The sequence below is a fragment of the Oryctolagus cuniculus genome, chromosome 7, assembly GCF_051225735.1.
Source record: "Oryctolagus cuniculus isolate XC-2025 breed Fujian yellow rabbit chromosome 7, ASM5122573v1, whole genome shotgun sequence".
Taxonomy (NCBI): Eukaryota; Metazoa; Chordata; class Mammalia; order Lagomorpha; family Leporidae; genus Oryctolagus; species Oryctolagus cuniculus.
In genome coordinates this window covers 163,664,081-163,685,608 of record NC_142873.1, presented here as the reverse complement: position 1 = coordinate 163,685,608, position 21,528 = coordinate 163,664,081, and the positions used below count along the sequence as shown (strand labels likewise).

At 69.6% G+C, this 21,528-nt stretch overlaps 3 protein-coding genes across 5 annotated transcripts in view; 2 read left to right on the top strand and 1 right to left on the bottom strand.

The window, feature by feature from the left end:
• The first annotated feature begins 3,277 nt into the window (after nt 1-3,277).
• Nucleotides 3,278-7,105, top strand: TPRG1L (tumor protein p63 regulated 1 like). The gene is made up of 5 exons (XM_051839686.2): nt 3,278-3,590; nt 3,674-3,765; nt 3,850-4,026; nt 5,069-5,222; nt 6,231-7,105. Exons 1-5 carry the CDS (start codon nt 3,390-3,392, stop codon nt 6,423-6,425), a joined length of 819 nt encoding a protein of 272 aa, XP_051695646.1. The 5' UTR covers nt 3,278-3,389; the 3' UTR covers nt 6,426-7,105.
• Nucleotides 7,106-7,490: 385 nt separating this feature from the next.
• WRAP73 (WD repeat containing, antisense to TP73) lies at nt 7,491-18,469 on the bottom strand. Of its 3 annotated transcripts, none has more exons than XR_016210279.1 (12): nt 18,288-18,469; nt 16,613-16,765; nt 15,841-15,957; nt 12,329-12,401; nt 10,855-10,958; nt 10,318-10,404; nt 10,074-10,208; nt 9,924-10,001; nt 8,931-9,036; nt 8,725-8,818; nt 7,952-8,143; nt 7,491-7,859 (listed from the first exon to the last, which is right to left on the bottom strand). XR_016210279.1 is itself a non-coding variant. In XM_089299350.1 (12 exons), the coding sequence occupies exons 1-12, from the start codon at nt 18,354-18,356 to the stop codon at nt 7,717-7,719; spliced, it is 1,383 nt and encodes a 460-aa protein (XP_089155476.1). In that variant the 5' UTR covers nt 18,357-18,468; the 3' UTR covers nt 7,491-7,716. The 3 variants fall into 3 exon arrangements, 2 of the variants coding, with proteins under 2 accessions (XP_089155476.1, XP_089155474.1); XM_089299350.1 differs by having other exon boundaries at nt 8,725-8,850; nt 18,288-18,468; XM_089299348.1 differs by having other exon boundaries at nt 8,725-8,850; nt 16,613-16,802; nt 18,288-18,444.
• Nucleotides 18,470-19,950: 1,481 nt separating this feature from the next.
• TP73 (tumor protein p73) overlaps nt 19,951-21,528 on the top strand; it is a 64,958-nt gene continuing 63,380 nt past the window's right edge. The window contains exon 1 of the mRNA XM_070077071.2: nt 19,951-20,280. The gene's annotated coding sequence lies outside the window, so the exon portion shown is untranslated. The remainder of the gene's footprint in view (nt 20,281-21,528) is intronic.

Here is a 21,528-nt window from a genome sequence, read left to right as displayed (position 1 = left end):
ATACAGTGCGGCCCTGCGCGAGTGGCCGACTGACCCACCCTCCCCTTCGCTGTGGGGCAGAGCACGGGGGCAGCAGGGCCTGGACACGGGGGACACGGCCCGGAGGTGCTGTTTAGCGTCGGCCGGCGCCAAGCCCAGGAGACGACACTCGTGTCGGCAGCAGTGCCAGCTGTTGGGGACACGACTGTGCGGAGCTGACGGGCACCCTGCACACAAGCCGGCGTCCCAGGCCCCTGGCCAAGATGCGTGGACGTTGGGATGCCGGTTCCCCACGTCCCAGGACCCACCTCACTCCGTCTGCCCCGGAGGACGCGGCTCTGCCAGGCCCAGGATGAAAGACGACCTCAGCAGCCCGGTCCAAGGAGGAGGAGGCCGGGGGGTGCTCCTGGGGCAGGGCCCGAGGTGCAGCCGCCTCTGGGGGGTGCGAGACCCCTGCGTGGGACCTCTCCCCAGGACCACCCACGGCCCCCACGGCCGCCCGTCAGGAACAGATGTCGATGGTGGGACCACTGGCTTTGCGAGACGCTAACCCACAACATCTGGAAATCGAGGATTTAGGGGGATAAGACAGTGAGGACTTCATGCGGGGCTTGAACGCTCCAGTCGAAGGCAGCGCCTGGGCGACGCTGCCACCTGCTGACGGATGTGGGAACAGCCTCCTAGAGCCCCAGGAAGGAGCTCCCCGGTCTGGGGACCCCCAGCCAGACCCCGGCCGCAAGCAGCCTCCCCTGGCCCAGCCTGTGTGTGGGTGGAGAGCAAGAATCTCAGCCGCAACTGTGCCCCCACCCCCCAAACACTGCCTCTCAGCTGCAGCCCCCGGCCCCCGGGCTGCGGGCGGTGGGGACGACGTGGGGTGGGGACTCCCCGGATCCCACTGCTGTCACTCAGAGGCAGAGGAGAGGGGACGCACAGCAGGAGCCCCCCCCCGGCGGTCTCGGAGGGAGCTGCCCCCTGGACTTCCAGCTCCAGGGCCCCCGGCCTCCCCTGGGCTTGCTGGGACATCCACTCCCAAGCTCCCCCCTCGGTCACTGCCCCCTGCCCGCCGGACTCCAGGCCCAGCTCCGCTCCTGTGCACGGCCCCCAGCTGTCTGGGGCCATCAGCCGAGCCCCTACCAGGCCTCAGTTGCCCACCCTTCACAGGACGCCTGCCTGCAGGTCCCGCGGTGACCAGGGGTCACTCCTGCCCGCCTTGCTGGGTGTTAGCGGCGATGGGTGGGGTGGGGTCTCGTCTTCATGCAAAGAAGAATTCAGGCACGAGACAGAGAGCAGTGGTCAGCAGGGCAGCAAGGTTTAATGGGGTCGGGCGTCCATCAGAGCAGCAGGGACAGAACCCGAGAGAGAGAGAGAGAGAGAGAGAGAGAGAGAGAGCCCACTCGGCCTGGGGACAGCAAGGTCACGTGGTTTAGTGCAGAGAATGCACCTGGCAGGCCAGGCGGGCGCTGGGCAGAGCTGAGAGCTGAGCTGTGTTCTCACCGGGCTGATCTGGGGAGGCGGTCCCGTCCTTCCTGCTGTGTCTCCTCCCCCTCCCCCCTTCCTCCTTCTCCTCTTCTTCCTCCTCCCCACCCCCGCTCCTCCCTCTCCCTCTCCCCCTCCTCCAGGACACAGGGCTGCTGAGTGGGGATCAGAGACTTCTCCCCGGGTTCCCCGCTCAGCGCTGCGGGACTGGGGAGCCCACCTGGTGCAGGCAGAGGAGCCACCCCCAGGGCAGGCTGTGGGGTTCCGTTGCCCGGCGTGACCAGGCAACGGGCGGATGGCTGACTCTCTCACACGGGCGGATGGCTGACTCCTGCCTCGCAGGTGCACCGCCTGCCCCGTCTCTCAGGCCCTTGTGCAGGGGGCACCTCGGGGACACTGACATCCCCAGGGGCTCGGGACCCCTGCTCGGCTTTGCCCGGGGAAGCGTCCTCCCTCCCCCAGCCAGGCGCTCCCCACAGGACGAAGGCCCTGAGCACTGGGACCCCCGCCCCGCCCAGCGCAGGGGTGGCACCGGCCATGGCTGCCCAGGGCCGCAGCAGCCGCCTCAGCCGGGCCTGGCGGGTCTGGAGCGCGCCGGCCTGCACACTCATCGGAACGCCAGCTTCCCGGGAGCGAAGTCCTGAGGCCGCTACGGCGCCTGCCACCGCCTTCGTCACACACCACGAGGGCACGGCTGTGCCGGCGCTTCCCACCGGAGCCTTCCGCTGTGGCCTGCACACGAGGGGGCGCTCAGACCCGGGGAAGCAGCTCTGCAAGTGGAAGCCCAAGGCACCACGCGTGTGCAAGGGGCCAGCAGACAGGGCACATGCACACGCACAGAGCACACGCCAGGGGTCAGAGGGCACGCACACACACGGGATCACACAGGAGGCACACGCTCATGTATGCACACACAATGGCAGGGACACAGGAGTGGACATTAGGGCCGCGAGGTCCCCGGGCGCTGACAGGGGCACAGCCGCGCTGGGGTGGGGGCGGTGGCCCAGGGGACAGGGCAGTCCCGGCCCCTCAGCACCAGTGGGGGCGGCGGCAGTGACGTCACAGGGGCTGTGGGCGCCCGAACCTGTGTGAGGCGCTGCCTCCCAGGGGGCCACGGCGCGGGGGCGCAGCGTTGTTTCCACCAAACCCGTGGGTGCGCTCCCTGCGGCCCCACATGCCCGCGCACACACCCCCAGGGGCACAAGACCCCCCACGAGCACACACACCCGGGTGCACACGCCCCTCCCACACACATGCGCCCCCAAGTGCACACGCCCCTTCGCGCACAGGCCTCTCCCACGCACACTCCCCCCGCGCGCACTCGCCCCCAGGTGCACAGATCCCGCACGGGCACACGCCCCTCACACGCCCCCAGGTGCACACGTCCCTCACGCGCACACGCCCCTCCCACGCGGACTCCCCCACGCGCACACGCCCCCGCCCTCGCTCCAGCAGGCAGGAGGACCTCGGGCGAAATGACCGTGGGGTCCCCACCGCGGGCTGCGCTCGTCCCTCCCCGCCCGGCCCCGCGGTCTTCGGCCCTGGCCGCTCCGCCCCCAGCCGGCCGCGTCTCCCTGGCAACCGCCCCGGCCCCACCCACTTCCCCGCCCCCGTGTAAACAGGAAGTGGGTCCGAGCGTGGAGGCCGCTTCCGGCGCAGCGAGGGGCGGGAGTGATTGTGAACGGCGTCGGGGCGGAACCAATCGTGGAGGATGGCTGGGGAAGAGCCAATCGCGAGCGTCTACTGGCGCGGGCGGGGGTGGGGCTCGGGGGCGGGGCTGGAGAGTTGGAGCCAATCGTGATGGCCCTCTCGGGGGTGGGGCGGGGCGCGGCGGGGCAGACGGCCGGGCGGCGGCGGCGGTCAAGGCGACGGCGGCCGCGTCGAGATCTGGTGCGGGGCCCAAGACCCGGACGGGGTCGGGGTCGGGCGCGGCGATGCTGCAGCTGCGGGACTCGGTGGACTCCGCGGGCACGAGCCCCACGGCCGTGCTGGCGGCCGGCGAGGAGGTCGGGGCGAGCGGCGGCCCGGGCGGGGGGCGCCCGGGGGCCGGCTCGCCTCTGCGCCAGACGCTGTGGCCGCTCAGCGTCCACGACCCCACGCGCCGCGCCCGCGTCAAGGAGTACTTCGTGTTCCGGGTGAGGGCGGGCGCGCGGCGGGGCGGGGGCGGGCTGGGCCGCGGGCCGGGCGGGGAGTGACCGCTGCCCGCGCCGCGGCGCAGCCCGGCACCATCGAGCAGGCGGTGGAGGAGATCCGCGTGGTGGTCCGGCCCGTGGAGGACGGCGACATCCAGGGCGTGTGGCTGCTGACCGAGTAAGCGCGGGCGGGGGGGGCGGGGGCCGGGGCGGGGGCGGCCCCCGCCCCAGCCCGCCCCGCGCGACCGCCGTCCCCTCGCAGGGTGGACCACTGGAACAACGAGAAGGAGCGGCTGGTGCTGGTCACGCAGCGGTCGCTGCTCGTCTGCAAGTACGACTTCGTCGGCCTGCAGTGCCAGCAGGTGGTCCGGGTGGCGCTCAGCGCGGTGGACACCATCTCGTGGGGCGAGTTCCAGTTCCCCCCCAAGTCGCTCAACAGGTCAGTCCGCGGGGAGAGGCCAGGCCCGGGAGTGGGCCTCGGCCTCCAGCCCTCAGCCTGCCCCACGGCCGTGGGCGGAGGCAGCTGTGGGCCTGAGGGTTCGCCTGGGGTCTCGGTGCGTGGAGCCGGCGTGTGGCTCCCTCTGTCCTCCCCCGCCGGCCGAGCCGCCCTGGCGTCCAGCGGGCTGCGGTTCCTGTCTGAACGAGGTGTGATTGACAGCTGTCACTAAGGGTTTCTTCCTGCCTTGGCTGAGTGACAGGTGGGGGCCGGAGGAGTTCGGGAAGTCACAGAAGTCGAGCCCCCGCCGGTGTTTAACAAAGACCTGGGACGCGGGGAGTGACGGGGCCGGGCCTCGTGCTGCCCATGCTGAGCGAGGGGAGAGCTGAGGGGGAGCTCCCCGCACCCCGAGCTGTGCCCTGGCCTGGGGGCTCCCCGCACCCCGAGCCTGTGCCCTGGCCTGGGGGCTCCCCGCACCCTGAGTCTGTGCTCTGGCCTGGGGGCTCCCCGCACCCCGAGCTGTGCCCTGGCCTGGGGGCTCCCCGCACCCCGAGCCTGTGCCCTGGCCTGGGGGCTCCCCGCACCCCGAGCTGTGCCCTGGCCTGGGGGCTCCCCGCACCCCGAGCCTGTGCCCTGGCCTGGGGGCTCCCCGCACCCCGAGGCCGTGCCCTGGCCTGGGGGCTCCCCGCACCCTGAGCTGTGCCCTGGCCTGGGGGCTCCCCGCACCCCGAGCCTGTGCCCTGGCCTGGGGGCTCCCCGCACCCCGAGCCTGTGCCCTGGCCTGGGGGCTCCTGGCGCCCTGAGCCTGTGCCCTGGCCTGGGGGCTCCCTGTACCCTGAGCCTGTGCCCTGGCCTGGGGGCTCCCTGCACCCTGAGCCTGTGCCCTGGCCTGGGGGCTCCCTGCACCCTGAGCCTGTGCCCTGGCCTGGGGGCTCCCTGCACCCTGAGCCTGTGCCCTGGCCTGGGGGCTCCCCGCACCCTGAGGCCGTGCCAGTGGAGCCTGTGGGCCGGGCTCTCAGTCGGCCTCCCTGTCCTCACCCCTCAGGCGAGAAGGTCTTGGGATCCGAATCCAGTGGGACAAGCAGAGTCGGCCGTCCTTCATCAACAGGTGGAACCCCTGGTCCACCAACGTGCCGTACACCACCTTCATAGAGCACCCGATGGCCGGCATGGACGAGAAGACGGCCTCCCTGTGCCAGGTGAGCCGCAGCGAGCGTGGGGGGGGGGGCGTGGGGCGGGGCTTCAAAGGTTTGAAAGGCAGAGTGATGGGGGGAGAGACAGAGGGAGATGGGGGAGAGACAGAGGGAGACGTGGGGAGAGACAGAGGGAGATGGGGGGAGAGACAGAGGGAGACGTGGGGAGAGACAGAGGGAGAGGGAGATGGGGGGGGAGACGGCGGGCAGGTCCCAGCCCCTGGTTTGCTACCAGGTGCTACAGCAGTCAGGCTGGGGCAGGAGCTCTGCCGGGTCCCACGTGGGTGGCAGGAACCCACGTGCCGGGGCCACCTTGCGCTGCCTCCCAGCGCGTGAGCAAGAAGCCGGACTGGGGCCCGGAGCAGGGGCTTGCGCTCGGGACGTGGGCCTCCCTAGTGGCGGCTCAGTGCGTGTGCCCACGCTTTTTGTTTTTAGTTTTGTTTGATTTTAGTTATTTGAGAGGTAGAGTTAGAGAGGAGAGGAGGGAGGGGTCTTCCATCCGCTGGTTCACTGCCCACGTGGCCAGAGCTGCGCCCGTCGGGAGCCAGGAGCTTCTTCCGGGTCTCCCCCGTGGTGCAGGGCCCAGCTTGGCCAGCAGTGCTGCTCCCAGGCTGCGCATGAGCAGGGAGCTGGAATTGGAAGCGAAGCCGGGACTCGAACCCAGGCCTCTGACTTGGGACGTGGGCGTCCCAGCGGGGGTCTTCGGCGTCTTAAATGTTGTACCAGACACCCGCCCTGAGCTTGTTCTAAAAATCCTGGTGGCTACGCGTGAGTGGCCGTGCGGGCTGCCGGCTGCCACCGAGCGTGGCTCTGACGGCGCGAGGGAGGCTGCCAGGGGCGGGAGACGCAGCCTCGGGGCCGCAGCGGAGCCCAGGGCCTGGCTGGGCCCCCGGCACTGCCGTTGTGAGACCTGCGGGTCAGGCCCCCGGGCGTGGCCGGAGGCAGCCCCGCAGGGGGCTGGGAGCGCAGGCTGGGCCTTGGCCTTGGTCATGGTCACGCCCGTGTTCTCTCTAGCTGGAGAGCTTCAAGACGCTGCTCATCCAGGCCGTGAAGAAGGCGCAGAGGGAGAGCCCGGGGCCCGGCCAGGGCAGCGGCGTGCTGGTGCTGGAGCGGCCGCTGCTCATCGAGACCTACGTGGGGCTCATGTCCTTCATCAACAACGAGGCCAAGCTGGGCTACTCCATGAGCCGCGGCAAGATCGGCTTCTAGGCGCCGCTCCGGGCTGGGGGCACGCGGGCCGCAGCCGCAGGGATCTAAGCGGGTTGGAGTGAGCGGCGTCCCTGCTTTAGTCCCTCTTGGACGCTCGGTAACGGGGGCAAAGGCCAAGGACCAGACTGTCTCGTGCTGCTGGGCCCGCCCCCACCCCCCACGCGGCATGCGCCCCCGCCGACCCCGCCGAGCCCGCTTCAGCCGTGGAGAGGAGCGGGCGGCGCCTGCCCTCAGTGCCTGCCGTGCGATGTCTACACTTGTGTCCGATTTCGTATTTTGGGACTTCGTGCATTTTGTAAAAGTGAGCAGACGCGGCCTGTGCCCGCCGCCTCCCGGCTCCGCGGTGGGACGCGGAAGCGCCGAGGTGCGCCGGCAGCCCGGGCCTCGCCGGCACCGGCAGCTCCGTGCCTCGGCAGCTCTGTGCCGTCCTGGTGGTGTCTTGCTCAGCAGGGAGTCGGGCTTTGCTGTCCAGAACGCACTTCTAGGTTGGGGCTCCGTCCCTCAGGCCCTCGCGCAGCCCCCGCCCGCAGCTGGTGTGAACTCAGTGCCGGCCCCCAGCCTCCCCGCTTCTCATGGTCTTGCGGCTTCACCCGCGCACGGACGAGCCCAGCACAGGGGCCGCCAGAGCGCACGGGCCCAGCGGCGCTCGCCGTGGTTCAGTAAAGACGTTTGGAACCAAACGGGCATTGTTTCTTTGATGTCACCGTCCTGAGTGGCTGCGCCCGGCACCAGCTGAACCCGGGCTGGGGGTGGGGTGCCCGGGGTCTCCTGCACGCAGCCAGGGTGGGGGCCCGGGATTCTGGTTCCCAAACAGGACAGGGGAGCCCCAGTGGGAGTGGCCAGCTGCTGGGGGCCCGGTGCCAGTCACAGAGGGAAGCCCAGGTGGGGGGGCCTCCACAGGGTGCCCCGCCCACTTCCTGAAGCCTGCAGGGCCTTGAAGCCCGGGCTCCACGGCAGACCGAGTCGGTCTTAGCGGGGAGGGGGCCCTGCCGCTCTTCTCTGGGACAGGAACCCTAACTGGCAAAGCTCCCCGGGACCCAGCCTTTGAGAAAACAAGCGCAACAGTTAGGAATCAGGTTTATTTTAAATAATAAAGTTACATTGAATACCTACATATTTACAAAAATGCTTTGCTATAGAAAAATAGAACCAAATTGTGGAATGCAGCCTCCAGGCTGGGGAACCCTGCGGAGAGGCCCCGCCCCTGCCCGGGCTGGGGACCCACCCTGGCCGCCTCCATGCCCACCCGGCCGCCTCCGTGCGGCCAGCCCGCCGTCCAGCCCCACACGGCCTACGTGCGGCCACCCCGCCGTCCAGGGGCTGCGCCAAACCCCTCCTCGGTCTCCAGGAAGCAGAGACAGAAGTGGTCCTTGCTGAGCAGGGCCAGGGCGTCCCCGCTGCGGTGCCAGCACAGAGAGAGCACCGGGAAGTCACCTGGGGGGAGGGGGGAGGGGGAGGCCAGAGGGTGAGCGGCCGGGTGCCGGGACCGCAGGGCGCGGGTCCTGGCTGGGGTGCGCCGCGCTCACCTTCCCCGGGCACCTGCACCGACACGCAGCCGGCCGGGGACCACAGGTGCACCCTGGGGCCTCCCGTGCAGATGGCCAGCCGCGGCTGCTGCGGGTCCCACTGGAAGGCGCGCACGGCGCCCAGCTGCTCCAGCACCGCGGAGAGCCTCAGCTTCCGGATGTCCCAGACCCACACGGCGTTGGGGACGTTGTCTGGGAGGAAGGGGCGGCACAGCTCAGCCGGCGGCCTGCGCGCGCCGAGGGCTCTCTCCAGATCCTGTCCGGGAGGCTGGGAGGGTCCCTGGCCCGCTGACCCCCACCCCACCCCCGCCGCCCTCCACAGGCCACGGTGGCCCCGCCTGGGCCTCTCACAAGGCACAGACTCCTGAGGCCGGTGGCTGTCTCTGCCGTCCTTGCTGTCCCCAGCTGGGCTCCCAGGCCCGGTCAGGCTGTGGCCGAGGGGACACAGCCCCCACCCCCACCCCAAGCCTCTGCACTTCCTCCCCTCAGCCTGGAGCCGGCCCTGCCGCCCGTCCTGTCGTCCTGTCGTCCTGTCCTGTGACCCGAGCGAGAGCGTCAAGGACTCTGAGGCTTTGAAGGGCGCAGACCCAGGCAGGGCCCCGCTCCCGCCCCTCACTGGGAGGTGGAACGGGGCAGAGGCGTGGGCCCCACAGCGGCCCGTAACCCGGCCCGTAGCCCCCGCCACCGCAGCGCAGGCCCGGGAGCGCCGAAGCACGGTGAGCCTGGCGGATCTCTCCGTCATTTCTATGCCGGGAGGGGGCGGCGGCACTGACCATTCCTCGTGGCCAGGAAGCAGTTGTCAGCGCTGAAGGCCAGCATGCCCACGCCGACCCTGGGGTTCGCCCGGTCCGCCACAGGCTTCAGCGTCTGCAGGGACACGGGCACGGCCGCGATGTCGTCTGCGGGAGAAGAGGGAGGCGCGCGCTGTGGCTCAGTGCCCGGCACCCCGCCCCCACCCCCGCCCGCACCGCGCACTCACACTTGCTGTCCGAGCTCGAGGGCAGCCGGGCCGCTGGCCAGGGCGGCGGGAAGGGCAGGGCGCCCAGCGCCAGCTGCGGGCTCTTCTCGGTTTCCTTGTAAACAACCTGGAAGACACGGCGTGGCCGCTGCCTGCTCCACGGGGCAGTGTGCTCAGGCCACGCGGCCACGCGGCCCGTCCACCGTTGGAAGCGGGCAAGTGTGTGTGCTCAGCCTGCCAGGCCGGGGCAGCTCAGGGTCACAGGTGACAGCGCTGGCACAGAGGCGGCCAGCGGCCCTGGGTGCCTGGGGGTCTCGGGGGAGGGACGCAGACACGCCAGGAGCCACGCCCACCTCAGGAGTCCGCTCTGCCTGCCCACACCTTTCCCCAGTTGGCACGGGGTCCTCCTGCGAGGCTTCTCCTCCAGGTCCCTTCCAGGAGGGTCCCTGACCCCCTGACCCCCACCCCACCCCCGCCGCCCTCCTCAGGCCCACGGTGGCCCCGCCTGGGCCTCTCACGGGCACAACTCCCGAGGCCGGTGGCCCTGTCTGTCGTCCTTACTGTCCCCAGCTGGGCTCCCAGGCCCGTTCACGCTGTTGCTAAGGGGACACAGCCCCCACCCCAGGACCTCTGTACTCCCTGCCCCTCAGCCTGGAGCTGTCGCCCTCCCCCGAGGAGGAGCCGCTGGCGCCGCAGTCCCATCTGGGTGCCCCCACCCTGCGCTGCTGCCCTGGGCTCCTCCGGGGGACGGGGTCTATACCCATGCAGAGCAGGAGTGACATCAGGCTGGGGGCGGGGGCCAGAGGGAGAGCCAGGGCAAGGACCCCCACCAGGAGCCTCTGGGCATCGTGGCCGTGGCCGAGACAGAGCCCAGGGAGCCCCCAGCATCGGAGAGGCAGCAGCACCCCAGGTGGACGCTCCCAGGAACGGGCATCCGTACCCCAGGACCAGCCTGGGCAGGAAAGCCGCGACCCGCCCGCCACTCCGGACCGGGGCTCGGGGCCGCCCACTTACGGTCCTGGGGTCACTGACGGTCGCTGGGTGCCCGAACTCGGTGAGCACCTTCCACGTCACGTGGTTGAGGACCCGCACCTGAGGGAGGAGCCCGTGAGGCGGGTGGCGGGCGCAGGCGCCGCAGGTTGGCCCACCCTGCCCCGTGCCCACCTTTCCATCGTAGCTCCCGACGGCCAGGAACTGGCTGCTGGGGCTCCAGGCCAGAGACTTGATGCCCAGCGACCACTCGTAGGCGCAGTAGGCGGACAGCAGCCGGCCGTCCAGCGAGTACAGCAGGACCTTGTACTGGGGACGGGACAGGGCGACACCCCGGGGTCACGTGGCCGGGAGCGCGGCTCTCCCGCGTTGCCGCGAGCCCAAGGCCCGCTCGCCCGAGACGCAGGCCAGCCCCTACCTCCAGGCACGTGTCCCACACTGCCAGCACGCAGCCGTTGGGTGCCCACTCGATCCCCGCTAGGTCCCGGGTGTCCGTATCGAAGTGCTTCAAACGGAAGGCGACCAGAGCTTGCACACATGGCCTTACGCAACAGCTTCACGGCCAAGTTCTCAGACATCCGGCATCGGCTTTCTCCCGTAGAAACGGACACAACCATCCAGAACTCGGTCCCGGCACGCCCCGCACCGAGCGGCCTGGCCACGCCACGGCGCCCCTGCTGCTCTCGCCTCTCTCAGCTCACAGCCCGCCGGGCGCTCCCTGCCGGGCTCTGTCTGCCTCCCACATCTGCCACGGCACGCCGCGGGCGCCCCCAGCCACGCAGAGCAGGCCCTGGGCCCACGTGGGACTCAGTTCTCTGCGGCAGCACACACGTGTGCGAACACCACGGCCCAAGGGCAGCGAAGGCCCCGCCGGTGCCGGCTGGTGGGACTGGCCACGCACACGCAGCCGCCAAGTCCCGCTGTCTCCCAGGGCCCCGCCCGCCTGCGTGCTCACCCGCAGGAGCTGCCAGTCGCTGCACACAAAGACGCTCACGTAGTCTTTGCAGTCCCGCCTCTCCGCCAGGGCCATGTAGCGCCCGTCCCTGGTGAAGGTGATTCCTGTGGGGGCAGGGGGGAGGCCTGGGCTCGGGAAGCGGCCCCGGGGAGACGACACAGCCGCTTCCGAGAACAGAAAGGCGAGGAGGCCGAGGGAGGCGGCACGGGCGCCGGGTGCCATCCATGCGGACGAGCGGGGACGCCCAGGGCAGGGACGAGTGGGACGCGCAGGGCAGGGACGAGTGGGGATGCGCAGGGACGCGCAGGGTGCGCAGGGCAGGGACGAGCAGGGACGCCCAGGACAGGGACGAGTGGGGACGCGCAGGGCAGAGACGCGCAGGGCAGGGACACGCAGGGCAGGGACGAGCGGGGACGCCCAGGGCAGGGACGAGCAGGGTGCGCAGGGCAGGGACGAGCGGGGACGCGCAGGGCAGGGACGAGCGGGGACGCGCAGGGCAGGGACGAGCGGGGACGCGCAGGGCAGGGACCGGGCAGCGGCTGAGCCCTAGCCCCTCCCAGAATTCTGCCAACCCAGAAAATAAACTACGGCAATCAGAGTTCGCGGCTACGTCAGCTTGTTACTTTGTTTCTTATTTTCACTTCTGACTCCTTTGGGAGAAAAGCTGGAAATTCGGAGAAAACCTCAGTTGAAGAGTTACACACTTTCCAGCTCTGTGTGGGTTTAAAAATAATCGCCCGGTCAGACCCACACTTTGAGAGAAAACACTATGATCTGCAGCCAGGAAGTGTGCGTGTGGCTCGTCTAAGATTCAACCATAAACACAAGAGTGAGTGAACACCCGAGCGTCCCGAGACGGCGCTTCCACGCCGCTGCTGGTGCCGGGGACACGGACCTGTCCCTCAGGTCACGGCTCCCTGCCGTGGGAGGGGCACGCCCACGGGCAGGGCCGCCGCAGGGCGCAGCCGCGTTCCGCGTCGGTGCCCGCAGTCCAGTGCCACCTCTGCTGCCACCCAGCTTCCGGCCACGGGCACCCTGAGCCCGGAGCTGGATCCCCGGCCCTGCCCTCGGCTGCCGGCCGGGCCCCGGCGGCTCCAGCGCTGGGGAGTGACCCGTGCCCGGAAGCTCTCTCCCCCTTAGCCTTTCAGATGAACACAAATAAACCTAAGAAACAAAGTAGCGCAAGCAGCGAGCTCTGAGCTGCCCAGCGCTCCCCTCGGCAGGAAGGGGACGTCACTCAGTGCGTGGGACGGGACGGGACGGGAAGGGGTCAGGGGTCAGGGGTCACGTCAGAGAAGGCCACATCCAGTCAGCTGCAGCCCTTCAGACATGAAGCGGGTGGAGGGGCTGCACCGCGAGAGCTCCCGTGAGCCCGGGGAAGGACTGGCCGGGAGCCGCCCTCCCTGCCTCCCAGAGCAGCGAGTTCGGAACCGCACACCGCCCGCCAAGGCAGCCTGGCTGCGCCGGCACTCACCCTGATGGCAGGCTTTGGGGTACCTGATGTAAGACACGGACTTGGTGCACAAGGACCAGACGGTGATCCGCAGCTGTGGGGGGAAGGGAGAGAGGAGACGCCAGAGTCCACCGGCAGCTTCAGCAGACGGTCCCTGAGCCAGGACGCACCGAGGCCATGAGCCACTGCACCGCGGGCTGCGCCTCCTCCCTCAGTGCCCCCTCCCTCAGTGCCTCCTCCCTTGGTGCCTCCTCCCTCAGTGCCCCACAGCCCGCGCCTCCTCCCTCGGTGCCTCCTCCCTCAGTGCCTCCTCCCTCAGTGCCTCCTCCCTCACTGCCTCCTCCCTCACTGCCTCCTCCCTTGGTGCACCACAGTCCACGCCTCCTCCCTCAGTGCCTCCTCCCTCGGTGCCTCCTCCCTCAGTGCCTCCTCCCTTGGTGCCCCACAGCCCGCGCCTCCTCCCTCGGTGCCCCCTCCCTCAGTGCCTCCTCCCTCGGTGCCTCCTCCCTCGGTGCCTCCTCCCTCACTGCCTCCTCCCTCGGTGTACCACCAGGGTTTGCTCCCTGCGTGGCTGAATGACACACGGTTGAGCACAGGTGCATTCCGTGCCGCGTCACACGGTGGTCACCGCGTCCCCTGCCATAGGAACCGTGCCCCTCGCCGTGCCGGCTGGGCCCCATCAGAGCACAGGGCCGGAGGGAGCAGCAGGGCGCAGCCCGGCAGGCCGGCTTTGCCTCTCCTCCCCGCGGAAGGTCTGCAAAGATGGCCGTGGTCTGTGGCCACCAACAAACCCAGCAAGAACAGAAGGTGGCAACCACACGAGGCCGCCACGCCACCCACGTCCACGGCCAGCGCAGGGGCCACGGTGGGGGGCTCAGCGACGCGGCCTCTGTGGCACAAACAGAGACCAACTGCCCCCCCTGGCTGCACTGTTCCCCCCCGGCTGCACTGCCCCCCCCCCGGCTGCACTGCCACGGAGCCTGAGAAGGCGGGAGGACGGTGGGAGGGGGCAGCCGGGTGAGCCGCGTTGCTCGCACACGAGTTAAGGCAGCTCCCCCGACCTCAGACACGTCTTCCGTCTGAGTTGGTTTTTCCCAGCTGAGTCCAGGCTCTGCAAGACAGGTACACCAAGACCCAGGGACACAGAAAGGCCACGAAAGCCTCCCTGGCCACGCTGCTGTCCCACGGACCCACGGCACAACGGGCAGCACCAGGGCGCGGGAGCAAGCCTCCCAGCGGAGCTCAGTGCACGGATCCCCCGCGCAACGGCGGCGCACGCCGCCACCAGCACAGCCCCGCGCCCAGCCCACGACCTGGCGCGGCAGCAGAGGGCCTGGCACACACGGACCGGGGACGGCACGGGCGGAGCCAGGAAGGACGCTGCACACGTAAAGACTTCCGCACAGCTGAAGCTCGGAGGGCAAGAGCGGATCCCACGGCAGAGTACACGGCACGCGGACCAGGGCCACACAAACAGCCGGTGTGTGAGTGTGAGTGTGAGTGTGTGAGAGAGTGTGAGAGAGAGAGAGAGAGAGCAAGAGAGAGCGCAGTACACGGCACGCGGACCAGGGCCACAGACATCCGGTGTGTGTGTGTGTGTGTGTGTGTGTGTGTGTGTGTGAGTGTGAGTGTGAGTGTGAGAGAGAGAGGGAGAGGGAGAGAGAGAGAGCGCAGTACATGGCACGCGGACCAGGGCCACACTGACAGCCAGTGTGTGTGTGTGTGTGTGTGTGTGTGTGAGTGTGAGTGTGTGAGAGAGAGAGGGAGAGAGAGAGAGAGAGAGAGCGCAGTACATGGCACGCGGACCAGGGCCACACTGACAGCCAGTGTGTGTGTGTGTGTGTGAGTGTGAGAGAGAGAGACAGAGACAGAGACAGAGAGAGAGAGCGAGAGAGAGTGCAGTACGCTGCACGCGAACCAGGGCCACACTGACACCTGATGTGTGTGTGTGTGTGTATGTGTGTGTGTGAGAGAGAGAGAGAGAGAGCGCAGTACGCTGCACGCGACCAGGGCCACACTGACACCCGGTGTGTGTGTGAGTGTGTGAGTGTGAGTGTGTGTGAGAGTGTGTGTGTGTGTGAGAGAGAGAGCGCAGTACGCTGCACGCAGACCAGGGCCACACTGATATCTGGTGTGTGTGTGTGTGTGTGTGAGTGTGTGTGAGAGAGAGAGAGAGGGAGAGAGACAGCGAGAGAGAGCGTAGTACACTGCACATGAACCCGGGCCACACTGACACCCGGTGTGTGTGTGTGTGTGTGTGTGTGTGTGAAAGAGAGAGCGAGAGAGAGAGAGAGAGAGCGCAGAACAGTAAGGCATCAGCCTCGTCAACAACTCGGGGACTGAACGCCCAGACCGAAGGCCCACAGCAGCACCCCGGCCCTTGCGGGCTGTCAGTCACCCTAATTCTGCTCAAACGCGTCAGAAAGTCGAACGCAGCCAGTCGCTCGCAGGGGCTGCTGGGTGCCAGCAGGGCCCGGGCACCGCACTCACAGCTCCGGACTCGGGTCCAGCAACGGGAGAGCGGAGGACGCCGGGCAGGCCTTTCTCACCGGGAACCGGGAACCGAGAACGAGCAGCGCCCGCCAACGCCGCCCGACGCGGAACAACCTCGGGGGAGGGCGGGAGGAGACACGTAGACCCCTGCCGACCCAGCAACGCGGTGCTGACGCGGGGAGCCCCAGACCCTGGGAAAAGCCAGGGAGACCCGGGCGGGGCAGGGTGGGGGTGGCTCTGCTGTGCTCAATCAACTGCGCCGGGGCCGCTGAGAAAGCGGGGCTTCAGGGGCAGGTTAAACCTCTGCCTGTGCTGCCGGCATCCCATGTGGGCGCCAGTTCAAGTCCCGGCTGCTCCACTGCTGATCCAGCTCCCTGCTGGATCCACTGGGAAGCAGTGCAAGATGGCGCAAGTCCTTGGGCCCCTGCACCCGCGTGGGAGACCCGGAAGAAGCTCCTGGCCCCTGGCTTTGACCTGAACCAGCTCCAGCCATTGCAGCCACTTGGGGAGTGAGCCAGGGGATGGAAGACCCCTCCCTCTCTCTCTCTCTCTCTCTCTCTCTCTCTGGATCTCTGCCTTTCAAACAAATATTTGAAAACGAAAGCAAACGGGGTTCTAACGTCCCAGCAGGAAAGCAGATATGGCAGGAATCGGTGCGTTTTCCTCCATCTTGGATACACAGGCTCGTGCCGGCAGCCTCCTGCTGACACCCTCCACGCCCGCCCTGCGAGGCCCTGGACGAACGCGCGCCCCAAGGTCTCGGGCACATCAACTGACCGCCGACAGCCCCCGCGCGTCTCCCTGGCGCAGGGCCCGGCCCACTGAGCGCCAGCAGCCCCCTCCACGTCTCCCCGGCACCAGGCCCGGCCCACTGACCCCTGGCATCTTCCTCTGCTCTACCCGGCTTGGGGCCTGGCCCACTGACCGCCAGCAGCCCCCTCCACGTTCCCCAGCAGCCCCCTCTGCATCTCCTGGCGCAGGGCCCGGCTCGCCGACCCCCGGCAGCCCCCTCGCATCTCCGGGCCCAGGCCCGCACTCACGTGGAACTCGGTAGTGTTGAGGATGTGCCGGCCGTCCGGGCTCCAGCACGAAGCCACCAGCCCCGCTGAGCCCTCGTCGATCTTGCAGTGCCACTCCGGCTGCTCCAGGGACCAGACCTGCGGCCGGAGAGACAGGAGGGCAGCCCTGCACCCTGCGGGCTCGGAGCAGCACCGGGGGGCCGGGGCCTCCTGTGGAGGACGGTGGGGGGCCCCGCAGGCCCCGAGCCCCCGGGTGCTTCCGCGGTGTTCTGCGTGCAGCGCTCGCTGCCTTCCCAGGGCGGCGCCGTTAGCTCCGGGAGGCAGAGGAAACACCGCCTCCCAGGGGCCTGCGCAGACCGCGGCTCGCGCCGCCGCCCGTGTCTGACCGCGTTCGCTAGGAAACTCAGATGGCACGGTGTGTCCTCAGTTAAAGTGAGCACAGAGGGAGAACAGCTGATTGGGAGGAAAGGGGCTTCCAGAGCCTCAGGCTTCCTCCGGCGGGAAGGGCGGACACAGCTTCCCCCAGGGATTCCTGGAGACACTTCTGAGTGCGAGGAGCACACACACCCCTGCGCAACCCGTACACACACACCCCTGCGCAACTCCCCAGTCACACACTCAGCACACACCTGCATGAGCCCCCCCCCACCTGCACGCCCCCACACCTGCACAAGCCCCTCACACACACAGCTTCACGCCCCCCCCACACACCTGCACACCCCCCCACCTGCACAAGCCCTCTCTCACACACACAGCTGCACGCCCCCCAACCTGCACCAGCCCCCCCACACACCTGCACGATCCCCCGCTTGTACATGGCGCACAGGATGAAGAGGGAGTCCGCCGACCACTCCACGTGCTGGACCTGGTCCAGGCACGTGTACAGCTGCAGGATCTGCAGGGAGCTCACATCCCGGACGACTAACCGGTACTGCACACAGGAAGCCTAGAAACAGGGCGCAGGTGACGTCCGTGGCTACGTGCTGCTCCCACCCCAAAGGCAAGAGGAGTCAATAAACGATAAAGTTGAATCGTTAAAATCATTACATTTTAGTATAAAGTGTGACTATTTTAATAATACTTAGGAAACATTTCCTACTCCTCCCGGAGCTATTCCTTAAGAACCTGAAGCAGGAGGCAGCAGGGACTCCTCCACCCCGACCACCTGTAGGGAGCTTTCTCCAGCTCATGGGGTGGGGGTCGAAGCCCCCCCATTGCCTGGGGTTCACAGTCCGCAGAGGAAAAGCTGTTCCCCGGAGCTGGCTTCGCTACATTGACTTCCTCCCCACCCGAGGTGACAATGTATCAGTCTTTCTTCCCCCATCTCAGCACAGAATCCCCAGGCCTGAGTCCTCGCTGGCCCCGGAGCTCGGGCTGACTTTTCGGGCTGACTTTAAAGATTCACTTTAGTACTGGCAGGTGTTAGAACTCAGTGACCGAGGCGCCACCCTGCCGGCTCGGAGCTCAGCCCGGCAGGCAGCCCCTTCGGCCTGGGGAGCGGCTGCGGGAGAGAAGCCCAGGCGAGGAGAGAAGGAGTCCTCCCGCCGCCCAACTGTTCACTCCCGCCAGCAAAATTAACAACCAGCTGACATCTAGACCGGCTTTGGACAGATGGAGACCAGGGCGCAGGGAGTCGCATCCGCCCAGGTCCCGCCCCTGCCCTGGGCGCCAGCCCGGGTCCCCCCCCCGCCCGGGGCCTGCACCTGCCCAGAGCCCCTGCCCAAGCCCACAACACCTCCCAGGGTCCTGCACCTGCCCAGGTCGCCCCCACCATCCCCGCCCAGAGCCCCAGCCCAGGTCCCGCCCTGCCCAGAGCCCCAGCCCAGGTCCCGCACCTGCCCGGAGCCCCTGCCCGGGTCCCGCTCCTGCTTGGATCCCGCCCCGTCCAGAGCCCCAGCCCGGATCACCCACCTGCCTGGATCCCACACCTGCTCAGAGCCCCTGCCCAGGTCCCGCCCTCCCCAGAGCCCCAGCCAGGGTCCTGCACCTGCCTGGATCCCACCCATGCCCACAACACCCCCCAGGGTCTGCACCTGCTCAGGTTCCGCGGCTGCCCGGGCCCCGCCCCTGCAAGGAGCACCTGCCGGGGTCCCGCCCCTGCCCAGGTCTCTCCCTGCCCAGAGCCCCAGCCCGGGTCCTGCATCTGCCTGGATCCCGCCCATGCCCACAACACCCCCCAGGGTCCTGCACCTGCCCGGGTCCCGCACCTGCCCGGAGCCCCTGCCTGGGTCCCGCCCCTGCCCGGGTCCCGCACCTGCCCGGAGCCCCTGCCTGGGTCCCGCACCTGCCCGGGTCCCGCACCTGCCCACAACACCCCCCAGGGTCTGCACCTGCCCGGAACACCTCCAGGGTCTGCACCTGCCCCGCCCCTGCACGGAGCGCCTGCCGGGGTCCCGCACCCGCCCCGGCCCTGGCGGACCCGAGCCCTGGCCCCCGGAGTCCCGGGTCCGCCGCCCCGCGCCGCTCACCAGGTACTTGCCGTCCGGGGAGAACTTGCAGAGCAGGTTGGAGAGTTTGAACGTCTCGGAGAAGTTCATGGCCACCGCCCGCGCGGGCCGACCCGCGCCCGAAAGCCCGCGGGGACTCGGGCGGCCGCCGCAGCCCCAACCGCTGCGGGCCGCGGCCGGAAGTGGGGAGGCGGAAGCGAGCCTCCGCCAATCAGGGCCGCGCCGGCCGCGCGCGGCATTGTGGGGCTGGAAGTCCTCGCGCCCCGCGCCGCCGAGCCTTAAAGGGGCAGCGCGCGACGGGGCCGAACTCGAGGGCTGCGGGGCTTCGGCCCCGGATGCAGAGCAAACGCGGGGTTCGCGGCTCGACAGGAGTTTCCGATAAGCCAGGAATCATGTGCGGGGCGAGCACGCGCGCAGAAGCTGCACGGGGCCCCCTGGTGCTCGAGGAACCCGAGGGTCGCCGCGGACACTGGCCGAGGCGGAAGCGTGCCGCTCGTGCCCGGCCGCAGGCGTGTGAACGGGCATCGTGCGCGCGCTCCCGTGTAACGCACGAACCACCGACGGCGGCCGAGCGAAAGGCCCCGAGGGAGCGAGCCCCGCGCGGACGCCACCGGTCGCGCCGCGCCCTGTTCCCACCCCTCCGCCCCACGCCCACTCGGGACCCGGTCCCCCTACCCGGCGGAGGCCGCCGCACTCCTGGCCCTCGTAGGGCCTGCGGGTCGTGCCGACCCCGCCACGCTCAGGCCCCGCAGGCTGGGCCCAGCGGGCTCCTCCCGCGCACGTCCCCAGCTCCCCGGAACGAACACAGCCGGTGCGAGCGTGCGCCCGATCGCTGGCTTCTCCGTCCCCAACCCACGCCCTGCAAACTCTAGGGGAGCGGTACCGGTGTGCGGAGGCCACGGGAGACGCCGCACCCGCGGGACCTCCAAGGCGTCGGGTTCCCGCGGGCGGGGGACATCGCCGTGGAGCCAGATAACGCGGCCCCCCCGCCCCGCTCCAGACGACAGCGCACGGCGGGGGCCCGCCGCCAAGACCCCCTCAGCACTGGCCCGCGCGTGGGTGCTGCAGCCCGGACCCTACGAACGGGGGCCAGGACCCCGACGCTCCCGCTTTACCGGCGGGGCGCGGGCCGCAGGGGAGGTCCGCCTCATCCCGAGCGGGCCTCGGGGCGTTGGGTCCCACGTTTGGCCAAGGACACCTGTGCGCACCTTCGCCCGCGCCAAGCAGCCTGCAGCGCCAGGGGCCCGAGCAAGGTGCCGGCTACAGCCGCGAAGTTCGCATCCCAGGGGCGTCCTGGACCAACCTAGCAGAGCGCGTGGCCGGCGCTCCCGGGCGGAGCGGACCCGCCAGTGCCGCCCCGACGCCAGTCCCCTCCTGCGCCCGGAGGCCGCGGACCCTTCCCCTGGGCCCCCAGTTCCCGGCGCGCCGAGGGGCCCAGCGCCGGTGGGGACGCCGCTGGGAGAGGAGAAGGCTGGGGTGGGGAATCCGAAGCGTCGGGGCGCGGAGCCCACACCTGCGCCCGCCCCGCCCCCGGCTCCCGCGCGCCTTCCCCGCGCCCCCGAGCTTGCCCAAGGTCGCGGCCCGCCCTCGCCCGCGGGACGGCCCCGGCGCCCGACCCGCGTCCGGCCCTGCGCGGGCGGCCCCTCCCGGGCTCGCCTGGGGCGACTCGCGCCAAGCGGCGGCGGGAAGGAGCCGGGCGGAACGCGCGCGGGACCCCGACCCAGAGGAGGCCAGCTGGGGAGGCGGAGCGCAGAGCGGAGACCTGGGCCCCGGCCGGGCCCCGCCGCCGGCCCGCCTCCCGCCACGGCTGAATGCCGCGCCGCCTTCCCGCCGCCGGGCTGCGAAAGGCGCTAACGCCCGCGGCCGCCCCCTTCCCGCGGCGCCTCCCCGCCCCGCGCGCATAAAACCCGCCTCGGGCCCGCGCCCGCCGTGCGCCCACACGGGGCTCGCGGCGAAGACCCGGCCAGGGCCAGGCAGGCTCGGACGCCGATGCCCGGGGCTCCGACCGCGCCAGGTAGGCCCGGCTGGATCGCGCGAGGGGCCGGGCGGGGCACGGAGTGTGGGGCAGCGAGGGGAGACCCGCGGCCACGAAGCTCGGAGTGGAGGGGCAGAGGGGCGGCCCGGGCAGCACGGGGTTCGGGGTCCCCGGGGACTTGGGGCCTGGGTGCGGTGCTCAGGCGGCCCCGCGGGGGTCCGTGTCCCTCCCGCTAACCCCTCTCTACCCAGCGTCCGAGGGTGGACACAGCCGGGTCTCAGGGTGCGCAGGGCCGACGGTGGCCTCCCCCTGCACCCTGGCCTTGGCGCCCCGGACCCCAGCAAGGCCCACGAGGCCCCGGTCCAGGTCCTGGCCTTTACGCAGCAGAGCGAGGCCCGCAGGGCTCTTGACCGCTGGCTGGACCTCCTGAGGCAGTGGGCAGTGGGTTGCAAGAGGGGCCTCCCCCGAGGTGCCTGAGCTTGGAGCCCTGCCTAGGCCGGGTCTGGGGTCTGTCCCAGGGACAGCGCCTCGGGGTACGGTCGGGCCCAGGCGCCCCTTGTCTCCTGGGCCTCAGCCCAGCGTGTGGGGAGCTATTATTACCCCCTTACTCAGCGGTACTTTTGTCCGGCCCTGGAGCGGTGGGCGCTCGGCTGCTTAAACAGATGGGTGACAGGTAGACCATTCCACCCAGGAGCGGGAGAAGCAGCCTCCCTCGGCTCCCACCGGGCTCCCCTTGGTCCTGGCCGGGCCGCGCTGCTTGGGAGCTGCCCGGAGGCTGGGGGCCTGTCTGGGCTCTGGGACCCCGCTTGGCTGTTACTCTCACCGTCCCGTATTCGCGTAGCCTTGATACTTAGCTTTGGGCCAGGCGGAGCGAGCGGACAATGCCGCTTTGACGAGCGCTGAAAATCCAGCCCCCCAACTTTTGATTTCCTCCATGAAAGAGGAAAAAAAAAAGCATTGCACTGAGGACAAACGAATGAAATTCTGTGAACCCGGGACTGTGTATGTGATCTGTAAAATGCTGCAAGGAGGTGCCTGCTCGGGGATCAGACGGGGCTGCCTGGGTGATTGACAGGCGGGCTCTGTGCTTGGGCGGCCCCGCTTGTGGGAGGGCCGGGGTGCTGAGCCCCGTCTGGTGGTCTCTTGTGGAGGCGGTGGAGAACAGGTAGCCGTCTCCGAATTCCGAACGGCAGCCCCGCGAGAAGCCAGGCTGCAGCCGTGGTTCCTCAGTGGCCCAGGAAGTCGGAGCTGGGGCTGGAATCTGTCCACACTGCTGACGAGGCGTGG

Coding starts and splice junctions, on each gene's coding strand:
- TPRG1L (XM_051839686.2), top strand. CDS start 3,390: ATGCTGCAGCTGCGGGACTCGGTGGACTCCGCGGGCACGAGCCCCACG. Junction 3,766..3,849: donor GGCGTGTGGCTGCTGACCGA/GTAAGCGCGGGC, acceptor GTCCCCTCGCAG/GGTGGACCACTGGAACAACG. Junction 4,027..5,068: donor CCCCCCAAGTCGCTCAACAG/GTCAGTCCGCGG, acceptor CTCACCCCTCAG/GCGAGAAGGTCTTGGGATCC.
- WRAP73 (XM_089299350.1), bottom strand. CDS start 18,356: ATGAACTTCTCCGAGACGTTCAAACTCTCCAACCTGCTCTGCAAGTTC. Junction 10,002..10,073: donor TCGGGAGCTACGATGGAAAG/GTGGGCACGGGG, acceptor CTCCTCCCTCAG/GTGCGGGTCCTCAACCACGT. Junction 8,851..8,930: donor CTCGAGCTCGGACAGCAAGT/GTGAGTGCGCGG, acceptor CTTCTCCCGCAG/ACGACATCGCGGCCGTGCCC.